This window comes from Sturnira hondurensis, unplaced genomic scaffold, assembly GCF_014824575.4.
Source record: "Sturnira hondurensis isolate 20B ecotype Veracruz unplaced genomic scaffold, ASM1482457v3 Scaffold0021490, whole genome shotgun sequence".
In the NCBI taxonomy this organism is placed as follows: Eukaryota; Metazoa; Chordata; class Mammalia; order Chiroptera; family Phyllostomidae; genus Sturnira; species Sturnira hondurensis.
In genome coordinates, this window is record NW_028094121.1 from 676,342 (window position 1) to 697,360 (window position 21,019).

Genomic DNA, 21,019 nt, shown 5'->3' on the forward strand with positions numbered 1-21,019 from the left:
ATTTGATAAAAAATTAGTTAGACATAAAGCCAGTGTAATTCATTGTTCCCACAGAACTAAGGACATAGAGAGGAAACTTGATAGTAGCATGTGAGTAGAACCTTGAAGGATAGTTAGGCTAGTTTTAAAGACATCTTTTTGGTCCCTGGCCAGTGTGGCTCAGTTGGTTGGACCTTGTCCCGCAAAGCGAAGGGTCACTGGTTCACTTCAGTTCCTGGTTAGAGAACATGCCTGGGTTGCAGGCATGTCCTCAGTTAGGGCATGTGCAAGAAGCAAAAGATTGATGTTTCTCTCACATATCTGTGTTTCTCTCCCTCTCTTTCTCCTTCTCTCTAAAAAATAAGTAAAATCTTTTTAAAAAATAAAAAAAATACCTTTTTTGAGCCCTGGCTGGTGTAGCTCAGTGGATTGAAGGCCGGCCTGCAAAACAAAAGATCGCAGTTCGATTCCCAGTCAGGGCACATGCCTGGGTTGCAGGCCAGTTCCCAGCGAGGAATGCATGAGAGGCAACCATACATTGATATTTCTCTCCTTTCCTCCTTCCCTTCCCCTCCCCTCTAAAGATAAATAAATAAAATCTTTTTTTAAAAAAAACCTCTTTAAAAATACCTTTTTTGTTTGTTTCTAATTAAAAATTATGCTTATTATAAACAATCTCGAACACTGTAAAAATACATGTTATCAATGATAAAAGTCTTCAGGAATACCAAGCCCCTGGTAATTAACCATTGTTAACAGTGTGATATATATATAGCCCTTTATGTCTAATGTATACATGGGGGTGGGACAAAAATAGGTTTACAGTTGTTAGCATGTGAAACAGTTTATTGTTGTATTGTTATTTATTAATTACTGTATTATTTTTTCATATGAACAACTGTAAATCTACTTTTGCACACTCTGTTAGCATAGTGTTATTTTTAAAAATTAGATCACATATCTGATTTTGCAAATATGTTGGATAGTTGAGTTTCCAATTTTCAGTATTACAAATATTGATGTCTATGATTTTTTAAATTCTATTTTTTGGGTGTTTTTTTTTTGATGCCTAAAATTTTAATACTGAAAAGCAACTTTGCTTAAAGCTTGAATAAAAATATATTTATACATTATAGAAATAGTTAAAATCTGCTGTAATCCCCTGTTACCAAATGTTGATGAACTAATTTATACCTGATAGTAGATTAAATTTATGTCTTTCTGGGTAGTATATGTCCTGTAGCTTGAGAGTCAGTTATTTCATGGAGCCAGCAGTGAAGGGCATGAGAATGGAAAGACCACTGTCATTGTGTCTTCCTGCCACATCCCAGCTACTTGTACTTTCGTAGAGTTGCTTCAAAAGTACTCTTTTTAGTAGGAACTACTTATTCAGTTGTTTCTTTCCTTTTCAATCCAGGTAACATTGTACAACACTGATCAGGATGGTAGTGACAGCCCACGCAGTAGCCTTAACAACAGTCTCTCCGACCAGAGTTTGGCATCTGTTAACTTGAACAGTGTTGGAAGTGTGCATAGCTATACACCGGTAAGTCTTGGTGAAGTTAACTTCTTTGTTGAGTACTCATTTAAGCTTAAAACTAAACCATGCGTAATTGAAGTGCAAATAGAAGTGAAGATGTGTTACTTCTCACTAACCAGTTTACTAGCTTGTGTAAGAACAGATATCTACCTTGATGGTGTTTTAATTGGGTAGTTATCTTTGACCAAGTTACATACAAATGTATGATTGTACTGTGTTATATATGTTGGTTTACTTTACTCCCATGTGTTCATTGGACTAGGAAAAAGATTTATACCTCAGTCTAGCAAAGCTGTATTTGAAAATATTTTATAGTCCTTGGTAAGAGCCTAGAGGATAGGATGTATGTGTGTATCACCTTCTTTTCCAACTGTAGATTTGAAAAGGGGTTTCTACAAGCCTCAGAGGTTAGGATGGCCTTGTACTTAATTGTTAACCAGTTTTGTATCTTCAATTTCTGTCTGGAAAACAAAGCTATGCTATAAAGGGACCTGCGTGAGTATTCTTATTCCCTTGGGTTACATGATACTTCTTCTCAAATCATCTGGCAGCTGTCCTCCCCATTAGACAGAACAGAGTCCGAGAGCCACACACCACACCAAAGTTGTTATTGATACAAGTTTGATGTCACCAGATCACGCACCAGGATTACGAAATATGTAAAAACTTATACAGGACAAAGATATAAGCTTGGGGTGCGGGTGGGGGTGGTGGCTGAAATAAGAAAATAACACAGGGAAACAAAACTCAGCAGAATTAAAATTTCCATTGAATATAGGTAAAAAGTAAAGTGATTCTGCAAAACTGTTATCAGTGCTCTGGGGAAAAGGGAATTCAGATATTCTCCCAGAATGCAGAAAAAAGATAAATGATAGTGATGTAAAAGAAGAGAATAGATATGGAGAACTGAGGATTATGGATGCCTCTGAAGAAGAAACTAGAATATTGGTACAGAATCAATTTTCAGGAGAAATATTAAAAGTGCTACTGAGTTCTTGGAAAAGTTAATGGGTAAAAAAACCTCATATCTAAACATACCGTAACAAATTACAAAATTTCAGAGGTAATTATTCATATAAATACTTTGGGAGAAGAAATAAGATAATTCAAAAAAAACAAATCATGCTTCTATAATACTAGATACCAGAAGATAATGGAATACTCTGCAGAATTTTAGGGAATTGGTTGGACAATTGGACAATAAGTATTATGCCCAGCCAGCTTCTCATTCAGATGTGAAGCCAGAGAAAGACATTATAGAGAGCTTAGAAAGGACCTCTCTTATTTCCCTGTGCCCTTCCTGAAAATAATTCCATAGTTATCAAGAGGTGACTTAAAGTAAAGCTCTCAGTAATGAGAAAGCTGTGATGCAAAAGGACTAGTTGGAGCATTGAAACAAGCTATGCAAAGATTTAATGATTTAGAAATTTTTTAAAATTTTTATTTAATTGTTGTTCAAGTACAGTTTTCTTTTACTCCCATCTCAGCCCACCCCGGATTTAATGATTTTAAGTTTCTTTTAAAATACTTTGAGTGTAGAAAATTTTGAAAATTGAAACCACAAGAAATGAAAGAACACAGAGTCCCTGTTATTGTATCACCAAATATGGTAGGAGGAAAAGGTTTAAAAAACGTATAGAACTAGGTTACAGAAGTAAGAACAAACATGCCAGTACATGAAAGGGGGTAGAATTCCTCTGTTAAAAGCTAGACATTATAGACTGCTGTTTTCTTGTAACAACAAGATATCAGCCCGGTCATCACACATTCCTTAAACAGCAGTACAGCACCAGCTGCTGGCTGGGCTTATCACATGTCTAGATGGAGCCTATAAGGACAAAATGAGCCCAGATGCATTGAGACAACTGTATTGCTTATACAGACAGTATATACCACATCAGTATGATGTCATATATCCCACAGGACAACCTCAAATTAGAGGAGTCATGACAGACTACATGTGTGGTGGGTCACTGTAAATGGAGGAATGAATTCCATACTGCAGCTAAGCAGTTGTATAACTTGTAGGTTACCCTTCGGGAATAAAATAGAAAGTCCCTGCCTCACTGGAAACAGAGGGGCAGATGAGCAACTGTCTCTGAGGAACTTCCTGCAACATGGAGAGGTAGGCAAGAAACTGCCCTATGGCTGCCTCCTGCCAGATAGCTTGGTGATGAGGATTTGCCTCTCATAAGACAAGTTATCATCCCTTGTTTCTTGGTAATCACAGTGATCCACCAAGACTTAGGTCATCCTGCTGTTGAGGCTTGTCTACATGGCCTGTGTGGAGACAAGTGAGGTTACCCAAGTGCCAGTGGTGGAGTCTTTGCCCCACACAAAATTTATATTTTCCCGTATCATCTCGAATTTCCTCTAAGCGTTGTTTTGAATAGTTGCATAAATTTATGGTGAGTGTCCATATCTTAATTTTTCCAAACACTAAAACCATGCCTTGATATAATCTTTAAGAGATACAGCTGATCTTTGTAATTTTTTTTCTAGTTGTGCTACCTTAAAGGTACTTCTTATTTTGTAGATGTTTCTGTGGGTGCTTTTCCCCCCTTGCATAGCTTAAGCGTTTGATCTGTCTCTTTTTTCTCAGAATCTCCTTTGTCTCTTTACCCCTCATTTCTCATTTCCTCTAATGTAATAAAAATTTCCCTAGAAATGATGAGTTAGGTATATTGAAGTTCCTTGATGCTTTAGGCAGTGCCACAAAAACTGAACACAGTACTCAAACAATTTGAATTTAAAGGAATGAGAAATGTTAGTAGTTTCATAATATAGTGGTGTTTGAGATGAAATTGCTTCTATAGAAATCAAGGTGAAGATTTTACAGAAACTTGAAAGGTTCCGGGCCTAGTTCATCACTGATTTGTAAAATATTGTGAAGGTCATTTACCTTCTTTGAACTCTTTCTCTTTTTTTGTGAAATGTGGAGGTTGGATTAGGTTTCTGTGGTTCTACAAGATCCAAGTTAACAATTTTGTGGTCTGTACCTTATGTATACATTCAATTTAAACGGGATAGATGGGAAAACCCCGACAGGGAAACTTCGGATTTTATAAATGGAAAATATTTTAATATTTTCCGTTATATATTTTATGTAACAAATCAGGTCTGATATCGAGCTACTAAATTAGTAGTGTTTTCTCTTGATGTCAGGTGGCCAACCACCCGGAACCCGTCTCTCAGTCGCTAGCTCCTCAGCAGCAGCCACAGTACAGCCTTCCAGAACGAGACAAACAGCTGCTCTTCTCAGAATATAACTTTGAAGATCTCAGTGCCTCATTTCGGAGCCTTTATAAGTCAGTTTTTGAGCAGTCACTTAGTCAACAAGGTGAGGTGGTTTTTTTTAACTTTTTGTGAATTTTTATTGTTACATGCTCTTTTAAGAATTGTTTTCACTTAGCAGCTGTTATATTTTCTTGATCTTAGAACATCATCATCATGATTAGAATTGAATGCTTTTTGTGCCTTTTCTATGTTTTGTGTATGTTTATACCATAGCACAAGAAAGGCAGGTAAATTGCATCTCATATGCCTGCCTCGTGTGATTGTCTGGTGTCTTGGAGCACTGTGTTGAAGAATTCTGGTACCGCACCTGCGCCGTGTGGGAGAGTGTGTTATTAATTAGTGATGCCTGCTGTGCGAAGTGCTTTAGTGATAAATGTTGCACCACAGGAATAGATGGGCCTTGCCTTTCTCTTCTTACTGGTAATTAGCAAAGAGATAACTATTAGAATGTGGTAGCACCAAATTTGTGACTTCATGTGTGGCATCCAGAAGTGAGCACATTAGTTAGTGGTATGCTCTGGGTTCTTGTTTTATACAACATGTTTGAATCAGGTTTTAATGCTCAAAGGGTTTTGGCCGAGATGCAGTATTGTATCAACCAAGTGCTAGTTAGCTGCTGTTACCGTTTCTGTGCCATTAGCTGTTGGCTTTAGTCAGAGTCATGTGATAACAAGATGCCACGTTATCTAAAGAGCACTAGGCACACGTTGGGGGCTCAACTGTGGAGACATTTCCCAGTTTCTCTCTTTGACAGATTAACTGTCTGTACCTCAACTCAGACTTTACCTATGCATAGCAGTGCACAAAATATTTTAGACACAAATCCCTGTCTTAAAGAGTTTACATTTAATAATACTTGTGACTTTTCAGACTTAGAGAGAGAGAGAGAGAGCATTGATAGGAACTCTGAGTCCTAGTCCTGGTTCTACCATCAAGTTAGCTGAGTTCCTGCTGCCTCTCGAAGTCAGCGTCCCTGTTTGCATGACGGCATCGGGCTCCGGTGTTCTCTTTGGAGTCCTGTGACCGTTTTGTAGGTGGAAGTGTGCAGATGAGGAGGTTGACTGATGAGCAGGCTTCCTTCCCTGACTTCAAAAACAGCAGCTTCACATTTATCAGTTTTACATATTGGGTTTGTGAAAGATACTTTTCTTTCATGTTACTTAAAAATAATTTGAGATTGAAAATGTTGGTATGGAGCATATCTGGGTTCCCTCTTAAAATGCTAGGGCTTTATTGGAAATAGATAATGAGAGAACGGCTTTCTTTCATCTTCCTGTACTAACTCTGTGGGGTTCCTACAAACAGCAGTTTTCCTGGGCCAAAGCAAGAACTCTTACTAATTCTTGTGCTTATGAAACCTTAACTTAGTAAGTTGTAAGATTATCTTACAGTGTACTCTAATACAGTTTGACTATTAATGAAAAGTATGAGAATAATTTTGTCTTAAAAAGTTTGATTTTTTTTATTGGCTGACACTATGCTGCAGGATTTTATTTTTCCTTTAGTAATGTTTTTTGTGTTTGGTTCAGCAAAACATGGTTTGAGCCATCCTTTAGGATATGAAAATAACCCAGTTGTAGACTCAGATGCAGTAGTTTTATTAAAATGAGCGTCTGCCTGCAAGCCAGACATCCACTGTGTTTAACGTTAGGCACTTCTAGCCTGATCGTCATCATTGTAACAGCTCACATTTACCGGGCTCATCTACGATTGCATCATGGCATTTTACCCTCACAACTCACTGGTATCTACTGGAGTAGATGCCATCATCATACCCATTTATAGTTGAGGTAATTGTGGCTTAGAAAGGGTAATAAATTTGCAGAGTTACCAAGTGCAGTACAGAGACTCTGAACCCCACTTTCTGGTGCTTTAAAGTATGCAGTCTTAGCTCCTAAACTGTGTCTCAGATTCTGTAAAAGGAATGCAGAAGAATAGTGGGGATGGCTGTTTTGTTTTGCTTTGTCTTCATTCGTCTTTCAAGATTCAACTCAGATACCACCTTTTAAAAAAGATTTTATTTATTTATTTTTAGAGAGAGGGAAGGAAGAGAGAAAAAGAGGGAAAGAAATATCAGTGTGTGGTTGCCTCTCACGCACCCCCCTACCGGGGACCTGGCCCGCAACCCAGGAATGTGCCCTGACTGGGAATCGAACTGGTGGCCCTTTGGTTCACAGGCCACTGAGCTACACCAGCCAGGGCAGATACCACCTTTCCAGGGAAGGCTTCTCTGTATATCCAGCCCTGTCTATCTTAACAGGCAAGAAGCAAAGTTCCAGTATCCTCACTGTATACTTTTGCCCTTGTGCATATGTTGGACACATCTCTTTAAGTGTCACTTTTCCACTACCAGGGCTGTCCAACCTTTTGGTGTCTCTGGGCCACACTGGAAGAATAAGAATTGTCTTGGGCCACACATTCAGTACATTGCAACATGTAATCACAAAAAAATCTGTAATATTTTAAGTAAATTTACGACTTTGTGTTGGTCCATACTCACAGCCGTCCTGGGCAGCAGGTTGGACACTCCTGCCTAGACCATAAACAACTTGAGGGCAGGGAATGGTGTTTCTTTCTCTTCTCAGTGACCGAGACCTTCCATCAGCACGTGTTAAACTGAACCAGAGACGCCTTTTGACAACATACACCTTTACTTTCTAAATAATTCTGCAAACATTTGTCATAAAATATAATTGAAATCTGACCATAAATGATCTTGTGTTTTCTGACTGTTTCTAGGTTTGATGAACATCCCTTCGGAATCTTCCCAGCAGCCCCACACTTCGTGTTCCTATCAGCAGTCTCCCAGCAGTACAGTGAGCTCTCACTGTAACCAAAGCAGCCTGTCCAATAGTCATGGCAGTGGCCTCAACGCCACTGGCAGTAATTCGGTTGCACAAGTCTCGCTGTCCCACCCCCAGATGCACACACAGTCGTCTCCACATCCGCCCCATCGACCGCATGGTTTACCCCAGCATCCACAGCGTCCCCAGCACCCAGCACCGCACCCGCAGCAACATGGCCAGCTCCAGTCCCCTCATCCCCAGCACCCCTCTCCACACCAACACATGCAGCATCATTCGAACCATCAGCATCAGACGTTAACACATCAGGCCCCCCCACCCCCACAGCAGGTATCCTGTAATTCTGGTAAGTTTTTGTCTCCTGATTGTGTTTGGCTAACTGTGAATTAGGGTATCTGTCCTTTGTTATCTGGGGCTTACCTGTATTTTTGCCAACTCTCTTTCCATCTGTCTCCTTCTGTGTTTCCTTGTTCTGATCCTCTAGTTGTAACTCATTTAATTCGTAGATTGGCCTGGAGAGTTTCTTGATTAAAATTTATTGTGTTGATATAGGCAAACTTAGCAATCCTTGCAGGTTTTATGGTTTTAACTTTTGTTTTATCTTTTTGGAAAGCAACTGTTTTTTGTGAGTACAGTTGACCCTTGAGCAGTGCAGGGTTAGGGGCTCCCACTGCACATCTCCCCCACACTCCCCAGCAGGTGAAAATCTGTGTATGACTTTTGACTCTCCAGTTATCTCTCGGTGTCTGTGGGGGATTGGTTCTAGGACCCCCACTTGGATACCAGAATCCATGGATGCTTAAGTCCCTTAATATGAAATGGCATAGAACAGTGCATACAGTTGGCCCTCCGTATCTGTGGATTCACAGCTGGGGCTTGAAAATACTATAAACTGTGTATTTATTGAGAATAATCCGCATGTGAGTGGACCCATACAGTTCAAACCTGTGGTGTTCAAGGGTCAGGTATATTTGAAAGAAGAATGGAACGCACGGTCTGTTTGCACTCTGCTATGATTCAGTGGTATAAAAGAAGGAGTGCAGATCTGAATCCTCATTATAGCTCTTATGCCTTTTGGTACATCACTTAACTTCTTTTAGACTTGTTATCTTCTCATCTATAAAAGCGGAAGTAAAAATACTCTGGTATAAGTGTACAAGGGTCATATTGAGAATACAAATGTGAAATGCCTTGTCTAGTACCTTGTAAAGTATTCAGTCAGTGTTCTCTCTCTTCCTTTCTTTGCTAAATTCCTGCCAGCTATCTCATTTTAGAATGGTACATTGCAAAGGAAGAAAACATTTTTCATATCCTGATGTTTTGAAAAATCTGTTGCTCTTCAGATGGGTCTTGATGTTTCAGGTGAGATACCTGACTGACAGTGCTAACAGACCACGTAGTCTTAGCAGTGCCCAGCTCCAAGGGGTGCTACAGGCAGAGACTGCAAGGTGGGCGGGGCCCCTGGGACTTGTGCAGAGTACGTCCTTCTCTTGGCTTGCTTGGCTGTCCCCTCCCCACCACGTCGCTGATAAGGTTTATATTCTGAAGGGACAATTGCTAAGTGCTAGACAGTGCTAGTTCTTACTCTCCAATTAAAAAATGACCTTTGTTTTAGCAGTTAAACTGTTGTTAGGGAAATGAGCTTTTAGGTAGTGTGTGCTGTCTCTAATATTCTGGTTTGGTTTAAATCTTAAATTTTTCTGAAACAGTTTCCTCATTTACAACATGGAAAAAATATCGTAAGTGTTTTTGGGGGGTATTGAGATAAAGTAGAAAAATGAGTAGCAAGGTACTTGGAATTTAGTGAGCTTCTCGTAACAATTTATTTTGTTTTCCATTACTAATTCTAAGTAGAATAAAATCTAAATTAAAATTGAAAATTGGATATAGTTCTTGCCTTGATGGACTAAATGTCCTACAACATCTTGAAGTTCTTTTTGGATCTGTGCCTAGAGGAAAAGGTATATAATACAGCTCTGCTTTGTAATTTCTGTTTCAGGCATTGTTGCCTACCTTTTAATGTCTACATATTCTTCAGAAATTTAAGCTTGTTTTTCATATGATTTTGAGGATTTACTAAAAATTATAGAGAACTGGGCATCGGCAGAAGGTTGGGATGCTCTCCTCTGGCCGTACCTTTCTTTGTTAGTCTGAGGTTTTGCTGGGGGAGAAAAAAGTCCAGATGCAGCTGAAAACCATCCGTGATGCTCCCATAATGGCCTGGTTATCCCAGTGGTGGCTTGTCAGGTGCAAACCTTGGGAGCTGGGAAAAATTGTGACTGTGATCATAGTATTTGAATAATAAATTTCTCACTTAGAAGATGGGTCTAATTAGCAGGTTGTCTCTAGCAGGGAAGGAATGGAGGGAACTCACTATTGCTTGAATGCCCATTATGTGCAAGGTGATTTAGGTACATTATCTCATATTGTTCTCTTAATCAAGTATATGTTAACCATATTTGATAGGAAAAGTGTAAGTGAAAGAAATTAAGCAATTTGCTCAAGAACATACTACTCATAACTAGTAGAACTGGAATTTATACCCCAGCCTATCAGAGTTTAGAGTCTGTAACACCAGTTGTTCTAAAAGGACTAAAAATCAGCAAATGTTTACTGAGTGGGAAGGGGTTGCTCAGCCACTGTGTCTTCAGAGATTGCTTTATTTTGTGTTGCCAAGTCAGCATTCATTATAGGATCCGCAAGTCTGATAGACTTAGTGTTTGCGGCTCATTGAGGCATTAATTTAATCCCCCCTCCTCCAGCAAATTTCTTCCTAAATTATGAGTTGCCTAAGGGTAGGGTCATGTTGTCTCTGGTTCACTGTTTACTTTTTTAAAAACCCATAATTGGCAGAATTTTGTAAGTCACCTAGCCAGTAGTTGATACACAGTTATCTGTGGTGTAGCAAAAAGTTCTTTTTATTAGTTCTTTCTTTCATCTATCCAGGGGTGATCCTGAAAACACAGGAATCTGGGCAGCAGTCACTGAATGGAAGATACTCTTAATCTATTCAGCACGGTCTCTCTGAGTGCAGTCCTTGCCCCATGCCTCTGAGTGGTGACCGCTTTGCTGACACAACTGTGGGGTCTTAATTCTTCTAATGATGTCACACCAGAGGACACTGTTCCTGACTAGAAATGCCCTGGTTTGGATTCATCAGCATTTCCTATAGAATTTGGACCCTCTCCCTTGCTACCTTGACAGGAGAACTGTGTTAAGGCATTTCTCACCTTTCAGTTTGCTTTGTAAGAATCCCCTCTTGCTATACATCTGATTCACCTTCCTTAAGTCAGTGCTTTAAGTTACGCTGTGTATTGCTTCTAAATGTGTGTCTGCCTCTAAGTTAGCAAAGAATGTATCTCTTAGGGTGGCAAGAAGACAGGAAAACGAACTTTATATGGAGGGGAATACTGATTTGTATGACTTGTCCTGCATGGTCATCTATTTGTGCTGTACAAATATAAAGAGCAGTTATCAACTTTGACAATTTGCAAGTGCCGGACTACAGCTTAGAAGCCCTGGCCTCAAGTCTTAGATTCATTACAGTGACCTTGCTAAGTTATACCGCCTCTCTGGGTTCCAGCTTTTGTTTGTTTGTTTGTTTGTTTTCCACTTGCAAAATGGAGAGAAATAATAACCTTTCTACCTGTCTCAGATTGCCCCAACACGTGATGTAGTGGGTGTGAATCTGTAAAACTGAACATGGATCTGCCATGTCGGGAATAAAGTCAGCATTGTCTTCCTATACCATATACTTCAAACTTTACTATCCAAGGTTTACAGTGTTGTTAATATTATTTTTATAGGTGTTTCAAATGATTGGTATGCAACACTTGATATGCTAAAAGAAAGCTGTCGAATTGCTACCAGTGTTAATTGGTCAGATGTGGACCTTTCACAGTTCCAAGGTGAGTGTTGGTTCTTTTTTGACATGTAACCAAATACACATCTTGTTTTCTGATATATTATAAATTTCTTGGTAAGAGAAATAAATATCCTCTTATATAATGTTTTATTTGCTGTTGCTAATGTGCTTAAAGACAGCATTTTGCAAAGTTTATTATTGAATCTTTTGGCCAGTTGGAGCAAAGGATCACAGACAAGAGTTTTAAAAACAATTCAGCCCCACTTAAAAGAATCATACTTTGAATAATTTTATAATGTCATTCTTCATCGCATGGGCAAATCACTGCCAGTGGAAATTTCGAGGACTGAAAAAATTGTCTTGCTATTTTCCTTGCAAATTTACAGAATTGTGCCAACTGTATTTTTAATGTTTTTCTCATAGGTTTGATGGAGAGTATGAGACAGGCAGATCTCAAGAACTGGTCATTAGATCAAGTTCAATTTGCTGATCTCTGTTCTTCTCTTAATCAGTTCTTTACACAAACTGGCCTTATCCACTCACAGAGTAACGTTCAGCAAAATGTCTGTCATGGTGCCATGCATCCAACCAAACCTTCCCAACACATTGGAACAGGTATGGGCTTCATCACCTTCTTTTGTCTTGTTCTCACTCGTATCAAATTCAGTGACTGAGGCAACTTGGTACATTGCTAATAGTGATGGTGATCCATTTGCATCTTTTAATTTTTAAGAAATGAATGAAATCAAATTATGTATTTAAGGTATATATTAGAAAAATTGAGATAAATTATTTGTCATGATTGATATGATTATTGTTTACAGTTGACTTTCCTTTGTGACCTTTTCAGTTGTCAGACTGGAATTAAATGTGTTTAAGATACATGCATTTTTTTTAAGAACATAGTTATGAAGTTAGTTCAATTTAAATTTGTGTATACTTGCAGTGAAAATACTATTTTTGTATACTTTCTAAGAATGTTAATATTAAAGTTGAAATTTTACTTGGAGAGTGGACATAATGGTAGGTAGTCTCATTGATGGTTTTTTTTGGACTCAAAATTTGTGCTCTGTATTTTTCATCTTATTTCCCTTACCCTTTACCATTGTAGCCATTTCTTTTATTCTGATTGTAGTGCCTATAATTTTCTTTTCCGAAGTCTATATTCTGCTGGGCCTCAGGGAATCACCAGGGTAGAAAAACAGTGAGAGCGAGGTTGATGGAGTCATATGTAATGCCTGCCTGCCGGCACTGTGGGGGGGGTCGTAAAGCAACAATAGCCTCTGCCAGCATTCCTGTCTGGGAGAAGGTACTGCCCAGCTCTCACCCAGAAGCCAGACAATCCGGTTCCTCTCCATATGTTCCTGGCTCCTTTCAAGGTTCTGCCCTAGTGCTGGAGCTCAGAGGGAGTGAGTCCGTGTAAATTGGCATGGGCCCTTTAAGAGGAACTGCCTGGGATTCCAGAAGTTTTCCATCTCCCTCAGCCTTAATCCCTGCTGGTTTTTTACAGCCAGAAGTTATGGGGACTTTTCTTTCTGGCACTGGAACCTTTGGCTGAGGGAGCTTGGTGTGGGGCTGGGACCCCTTGCTCTTCAGGTGGGACCTCTGCAGCTGAAATATCCCTCCTGATTTTTGTCCACCATGCGTGGAACAGGCTGGTCCCACATCTGTGCCCCTCCTACTAGTCTTGATGTGGCTTTCTTCTTTAATTCCCTACTTGTAAGACTTCCATTCAGCCAGATTTCAGGTGGTTCTGAATAATGCTTGTTCTGTACTTAAGTTGTAATTTTGATGTAGTTGTGGGAGGCTGTGAGTACCCTGTTTACCTGTGTTCTAGATTTTAAAATTCTCATAACTACATTCTAAATGTTATAGGATCTCAGAAATCTCTGGAAACTACATTGGAGTTAATTTCTTGCTTAGAAAGTTCAGGTAGACTCTCATTATTCAGACTGTAATGAGCATGTCAGAAAATGAGGATTATATCTGAAAGTAAAAGTGGTAGGAATGTAACAGTTTGAAAGAGTTATGGCTGTTTGTTTAATGTGAGTGTCTGTTTCCATAATCCTTGTCCAGTTCCCACTCCATCTCCCCTTTTAAGTTAGAATTACTAAGCCAAAAAATGAGAAATGAAAAAAAAAAAGCCTCAGCTGGTGTTGCTTAGTTGGTTGAGTGCTGCCAGCCTGTGCACCAGAGGGTCGCCGGTTGAATTCCCAGCTAGGCCGCATGCCGGGCTTGTGGGCCGGATCCCCAGTAGGGGTGTGCAAGAGCCAACCGCATACTGATGTTTCTCTCCCTCCCTCCCTTCCCCTCTCTCTGAAAATAAATTAATAAAAATTTTTAAGAAAAGAAATATAAAGATGGATCTTTAATAAAAATTGTATTTTTTGTTTTTTGATTGTGATTTGAGCTCCTAAGGATGAGTAAGAGAGCTAAGATTTTCAGGACAGAGGCTGAGAAGTCATTGATAAATAAATGAGTGGCCATATTACTCCAAATAGTGCACTAGCCATGCATGTAAAGACTAATCATCTCCGCCCAAGAGAATGTACTAGAGTCCTGACCAGTGAGGCTGAGTTCATCAGGCATTATTCTGTGAAGCGCAAGGTCACTGGTTCGATTCCCAGTCAGGGCACATGCCTAGGTTGTAGGTTTGGTGCCCTGTCAGGGTGTATACGGTGTACAGGAGATAAACGATCGATGTTTCTCTCTCTCTCATCATTGTTTCTATTCTTTCCTTTTCCTTCCCTTCCCTCTCTCTAAAATAAATTATTTATTTTTTAAAAACAATTTATTAGAGCTGGAACACAGTATAACATTTTTTTTCTTCCTAAATCTTCAGGATAGTAAATTGGTCAAAGAGAAGCTCAGTTCTGACTCTAAACTTAACTACAAAAAAGCATGTCATCCTAGAAAGCAGTGGCTCCTAAGTCAAATCTTGTGGTCTGTTCCTGGTTCTGCCTCATTTTATCTCTGGTCTCATTTCCTCCTCCGCGTGAACAGATAGGGCTGGGTTAGATCATCTGTCCCTGAGTCACCGCCTCGGGTCTCACTGCCCAGTGCCAGTCAGAAATGCGTGAGGGCCAAACTGTGTGCCTACCTTGAATACAAAAGGAAGGTTTTTCTTCTCTTTTTCATTTCCTCTGGGAAAATAGTTCTTTTCTAATTTGACGACAGCATTGGTAGAGTGCACGTATAATTTGTCTGAAACACTAGAATACCTTAGGAAAACGGCTTTTTGGGAATTCCAGACGCTCCATATAATGGGAGCCAGTGTTAGTTTTTCTCCCCGCGGAGTTACTGGGGAGGGCACGTGGCAGTTGTTCCCTCCCTTTCTGTTGTGCATTAGGATGCAACGTAATTGACATTTTGGGACTATTACGCTTGATGGCTTCTGTCAAAAATATATTAAGAACCTTCTGAAATGGCACTTAAATGAAACCTGTTTCCCATCTTCACATTTCTCAATAATACACATCGCATTTGCTTAGTGTAGCTCTTTTCCTATGACTTTGTGCCTCTAGTCACTTTGTTAATAAGCAGCTTGGGCACACATAGGTCTACATTGGGGGTGAGAAAATCAGGGCAGTACAGAGACAACCTCTAGGAGAGAGAGCTCGTGAGTTAGAACTGGATGCTAACCCCAGCCCTGCCAGACTGATGTGTCTTCGGGCAATCAGCTCAGCCTTTCTGAGCCTCCTTTGCCTCATCTATGAGATGAGGATAATCCCTAACTCCCCTCCATGAGGGCTTAGTGGAAGGTTCAGATGAAGTGATGAAAATGCTTTTGAATCGTAATAAGAGATGTAATAACAATAGTAGACATAGCTGGTGTGTGAGCTTTGCATTACAGGGAGTGCTGGAATTGTACCAGCGGACCGGCACCCAGCTTGGCACTGTGTTCAGAAAGCCAGCCCCACCGTGGCAGAGTTTCAACATGTGGAAGAAAGAGTTTTTCCTTCCCTTTTCTTCCTCACCTTACTTGCTTAATTTAGTTTTAGGTAACAATTCCATGAAGATTTTAATGCTTGATTTGTTTTATTTATTCCTGAATTTATTAGGTAATATATTTTTTCTTCTTTCTGTTCTTTAATCTGATTAGGAAATTTGTACATAGACTCCAGGCAAAATCTCCCTCCTTCAGTGATGCCACCTCCTGGTTATCCTCACCTCCCACAGGCACTCAGCACTCCAGGAACAACGATCACAGGTAATTTGGGGTGTGGTGTGTTGCAGTTAGTACTTGCTGTTTAATGTTGAAAAGCTGTAGCTACCCTGACGGTGAACGAGGCTGCCTCAGGAGGGAGTGAACTCGGTTGAGGCCGCTGAGGTGCCAAAGTCTGGAGACATACTTGGCTCCAGTGTTGGTGAAGGACTTGTCAGTTGGTGTGTGGATCACATGACCTGAAATCTCTCTTAGCCCATGATGCTATCTGTGGTTCTAATTATTGTCCTGTCTCTTAAGAGGCTGGGGGTATAGAGCTTGTCCTGGGGTCTTAGGTATCTTTTAGGCTATTGGACTGTGATAGACTTCATCAAGTTTCAAGAACTTGCTTCGATGAGATCCCGTACAGTACACTCTTCTGATGAAGTCCCCCCAGCTATAGTTTCCAGGGAAGTACCTTATAGAGCACAGTTTGGGGAGTTAGCTAGTTAAGTTTTTCCCCCCAGGTTCCTGAATGTAGGATGTCATATTTAGTAGGGCAGCAGAGGCAGGTTGTTAGAGGTGGAAGGGGTCTAAAGGGTTATCTAGGTGAGGAAATGGAGGCTCAGTTGGGGGGACAGCTTGTCCAGAGTCACCAGTCTGGTAAATGGCCAAACCAAGACTGAAGCCTTGATGTCTAGATTGAGAGTTCAGTGTTTCTCTCAGATACCACGCCACCCGTTACAAATGGTATTGTGGAAGCGTGGGTTTGAAACCTCAGCAAGACTGTGTGCTGGGCAGTAGTGAAGGAAGAGTTGGGACCAAGTGATGCGTTCTTTTGTCCTCAGTGCTCACCAGTAACTGGCAGGTAGCAAGATATGGCGGTTAAGACCCTGGAGCCAGATTCCCAGGGTTTGAACCCTGGTGCGCTGACCCTTGGTAGCTGCCTAACTGTTCTACCTCAGCTTCCCTGTCCGTAAACAGGGGCTCATGGTGCTGCCTAAGGCCTACAGGTATTAAGAGAATTAAATGAGGGTTGTATGTAAATCACTTAGGTTAGTGCCTGGCACAAAGTAAGGAATTTATACTTGGAAAATAGATAAATAGGAGGCATTTCTGCTATCCTGTGATATACTGAAAACCTGAGCATTTTGTAAAGTTGCACATTAAAAGTTACAGGGTTTATGAGAAAAATAACATTAGTAGCAGGTATCTTGAAACTTTGTATTCGGAATACTAACAAAACTATAATCAGTAAAAATTTCATAATAGTTGAAAGGACATGTTTAATTTCTAATGAAAGAATAAATTCAATAGTTAAATAAAGATCATTTTTTTTGAAAAAAAGAATTTGGTTTGGAAGGGGGTTTGTCAAAGTGAAGGGGACAGGGAAGAAGGCACCAAAACTGGGTGCATGAACAGCGCATGGCCGCACCAATGCAAGAAGAGGAGCGCGGGGGGAGCGGGCATTGTGTGCTGTGCTTCGTTCCTCTATGGCTTCCTGCACTCAGCTGTGGCCTCTGTTCACGCACTGTTACTGGTGGCACAGAAATTAACTTGCTGAGGAAAGTCACTGTGGCCCAGTGTGACTTGAGTGGTACACTAACATTATTCTTCTGTTCACCGTCCTCGTGTGAGCCGACTCATGCTACTGAAACACTCTGAACTGGAACAGATGTAAGGAAAATGCTTGTGTCGGCACGCAGGCACCCTGCCACTCTGCTTGTGCCTTTCATTCTGCAGCCTTGTGTAACAGAAAGAGTGTTGGTTTCGGAGTCAAGTGAACTGAGTTCAAATCCCGTCTCTTCCCCTTACTAGTTGTGTGGCTTTGAGTAACTTGCTCATTCTCTTAAACCCAGTCTCACTTATCTGTAAAATGAAAACGTATGAGATGATGTGTGCTGCGTACCTGGTGCGTGGGAGGTGCTCAGTAGTCTTTCTTTTGTACCGAGCCGCTGCTGACATCGTCTGCTTCCTTCCAGGCCATCACGGAGCCATGAACCAGCAGCACATGATGCCTTCCCAAGCCTTCCAGATGCGGCGCTCTCTGCCCCCAGACGACATCCAGGATGACTTTGATTGGGATTCAATTGTGTAGACTTGTTTCTGCAAGGCCCGGGACCCGAGTCTCCTTTCTGTGCAGTGAGGGGAAAGGTTTAAGAGAATCCAGTTGAGAAAACAGAGTTGCTAATCACTTTACTAATGCTATCAAAATTTCTTTGGAAGACAATCAGAACGATTTTAGCTGGATAACGTACTGCTTTTATCCGACCCAAACAAGTACTCCATGTTTGTCTCCCTGCCAGCTGCCCTCTGTAGCTCCTAACTGTTGTGTGATTTAAACAGCTTTTGCATATTTGTGTCAGTTTGTTGTTGACCACAAGTGCCAGACTGATTTTTCAGACAGAGCCTATTTTGCTGCAAGCAGTTTATAGATACATATGTGTAAATATATGTACAAAATTTACTGAAAGGCTTCGATTTTTTCTAATTGGATTATTAGATCTTGAAAAGAAAATTACTGTGAGTTTTTATTCCTTGTTAGGCTATTTTCTGCAGGATGGTTTTAACTGATGTGGGCAACTTAAAGGAAATAGATTTTTTCAAAGCCTGGTTCCCCTTATTGAATTTTCTCAGAAATGTGGGTATTGAGTTCTGCGCAGTAAGTTAAAGAACCCGGAGTTTGATAATCTCCAAACAGTCCGAAGGAGCATGTTGTTCCTGAGCAGCACAAAGAACTGACCAAGTTGTTTGTTTGTTTTTTAAATGCTTGGAAGATTATAGATTTTATGTTGTGCCTTGTCAATGTCTAATTTCCTAATCTGCATTGTAACAGCTCTAAAATTTATTTGATTGATTAGAAGCTGGGTATTGCTTGGCTTTTTAAACAAATCAATGTCTCCACTTATTTATTATTCAGAAGTGTAACTTTTAATATTTATTGCTACCTTCTATGAATGCTTAGCTCTAATTGGGTTCATTAGGGATAAATGGGATGTCTGAAAGCACAGAATTATTTTTCTTGGTAAGAGTTTACAGGCAAGACAATCAGAGAGATGGTGTTATTCTCGTTGTCATTACTCCTCATACCATGTGAGTATGTTTCTCTATCTTGGCATTCCTGCTACTTGAGACTTACTAGCTAGGTAAGACTTTTTCCCTGGAGTTTGAATCAGAGTTCCCAGGGGCAACAGAGTGGCGGGGCATTGTGTGTAAGTGAGTTTCCCCACCATTCTCCTCCGCTTGGGAAGCACAGGCAGGAGGACAGAGGCAGGAGGACAGAGCCACCGTGGATTGTGTGCACCTCGGGTCTCAGCGCCGTTCCGGTTCCGGGGCCTGCTGTTGCTGTGCTCCGGAATGCAGCCCGCCTCTTAGGGGGTTTTATTTGTTGTTGTTTGTTTATTATTTTGTTTCATATCATATCACAGTTACTTTGCATGGATCGACTGTCTTAGTTTTGTAATAAAACTAAAAGGAATGAGATTTTCTTGAATGAATAGATTTTGAATTGGTTCTTAGAGGGAAAAAAGCAGAATTTTTTTCTTTTCAGTTCTAATGGAGAAGTGTGTTCCATCAAATCAGGGAGTAATAACTACTCACTTGTTGCCTTTTAGCATCTCAAGTCTCTATCATCCATGTTCAGATCATTTTAATTAGCCCTAGTGATTCTGTGGTTGAGTAATTGCTACTTGAACTAAACATCCTTGTTTCTATACGTGTGTATGTGAAAGTGCTTGAATGTGTGTGTGTTTTTGTTTGTTTGTTTTTGTTTTAAATGAAGTGTTGCCTTGAATGAATCACTGGGAAGCCAGCCACGGTTAAAGGCTGGCGAGGTTGGGGAGAAAGGAAGGGCTTTATGTTCCTGTTGTCCGGACCCTGCTTGGCATGAAAAAAAGGAGGCTTAGTTCCAGCCCCTTGGATCAGAGAATATCAGAAGATTCTGGAAGGGCAGCCAGCAGGCCCCTCTTAGATCCATCAGAGGCAAGACGAGATAGCAGTCTGCAGAGTAAAAGCTTGATAAAAAGAGAAGGGGTGATTTTCAGTCGTCTGCTGATGTCACCGTTTTCTAGACACCAGAATGACCCTTTTGAAACTTCTAGTTGCTTGGGCAGCAATGTGTGCACTTTAAACAGTTTGGGTATTGGAATGGAGTCTCTTCCATTGAATGATTTGAATAGAAACCACTGATGAGGATTTTTCAAATTGTGTGAAACTAATTTCCTGTTTGGCACTCATTTACTGATTTGCAGTGATGAATATTTTTATAAGAATTTAAACTTACCAAGAATGGCCCTGGAGGCAGAGCCTCCATCCAGACCCATCCCACTCTTGTGATTCAGGTGACCTGGGAGCCCAGGACAGGCCTCAGTGGGCTCCAGCCAGACAGGGCTACCTGGTGAGGTGCAGAGTGTCCCTCTAGTGGCCATTCATTTGGTAGTTGTTAATGCAAAGTTCTGTCATGGGCCTAAAATTGGCTGAAGGCTTCTGGGGAAAAGAATAATAAATGCATATGATGAAACGGGGTACTCTGTCCAGGAGAATAATCCGACTGGCATTTGTGGCGGTTTTTGAAATGTAAATGTATTCATGTGTGTACTTGTAAATACATGTCTATCAGATGTCCTTTGAAGTGGGAGGGAATCAATCCGGGGATTATTTCAAATGGAATAGAGTATTTTGATATTGTCCATTCAAAGGGTGATGTGTACATATCTATATTGTATATACGTGATGAAATGCATTGGCTTTTTGTGCAAACACAGTCTGCTCTCTGTGCTGCTGTTGGACAGTCAGCGTTTTAATGTTTCTACAGTTTTGCTATTGCACGGTTTCATATTTTGCTTCTATGATGAACGACACCCATTCTTTGTAACTGTTTAGTGCTTTAAAGAAATATTCCAAGTGTCATTAGGATTGTTGGTGCCAGAACTGATATGCATGAATGGCACTTAAAATAAATATATAATGTAAACTCTATTTATAACACCAACTCATCTGTGTCATTTGCTGCGATTAAGGGAGTGACAGTGGAACTAGTCCAGATGCAGAAGCCCCTCGGCCAGTCCTCAGGGTCCTGGAGGCCCTGCCATGTGTGTTGCTGCTCGGTCATTGCTGCCATTTAGTGAGCAGCTCATTAGCCCTGTGGACTTGACGTAACTTAATGTCTGTGAGCTTCACTTTCTTCGTTTTCCTCCTTGATGGGGCCTGAGGTGAGAATAGTAATACCAGCCTCCTAGATTTGTAGTGAGATCAAATTAGTGCATGCATTTAAACGTTTGGAACAGCACCTAGGACCTGAAAAAGTGTGGGTATGTGCCAGGTACTGTGCTAAATAGACGGTGCTACCCTCAACGTACAGGACAACGTAGGGGTCTAGAATCTTACCCAGA

At 40.6% G+C, this 21,019-nt stretch overlaps 1 protein-coding gene across 2 annotated transcripts in view; it reads left to right on the forward strand.

Annotated features, from left to right (window-relative positions):
- Positions 1–20,606, forward strand: part of FOXJ3 (forkhead box J3) — a 96,781-nt gene extending 76,175 nt beyond the window's left edge. For both annotated transcript variants that reach the window (XM_037032471.1, XM_037032472.1), the window contains 7 exons: positions 1,397–1,525; positions 4,685–4,859; positions 7,556–7,966; positions 11,427–11,528; positions 11,909–12,100; positions 15,588–15,695; positions 17,612–20,606. In XM_037032471.1, the coding sequence (XP_036888366.1) occupies positions 1,397–1,525; positions 4,685–4,859; positions 7,556–7,966; positions 11,427–11,528; positions 11,909–12,100; positions 15,588–15,695; positions 17,612–17,727 (1,233 nt within the window). In that variant the 3' untranslated portion in view covers positions 17,728–20,606. The remainder of the gene's footprint in view (positions 1–1,396; positions 1,526–4,684; positions 4,860–7,555; positions 7,967–11,426; positions 11,529–11,908; positions 12,101–15,587; positions 15,696–17,611) is intronic.
- Positions 20,607–21,019: the final 413 nt, after the last annotated feature.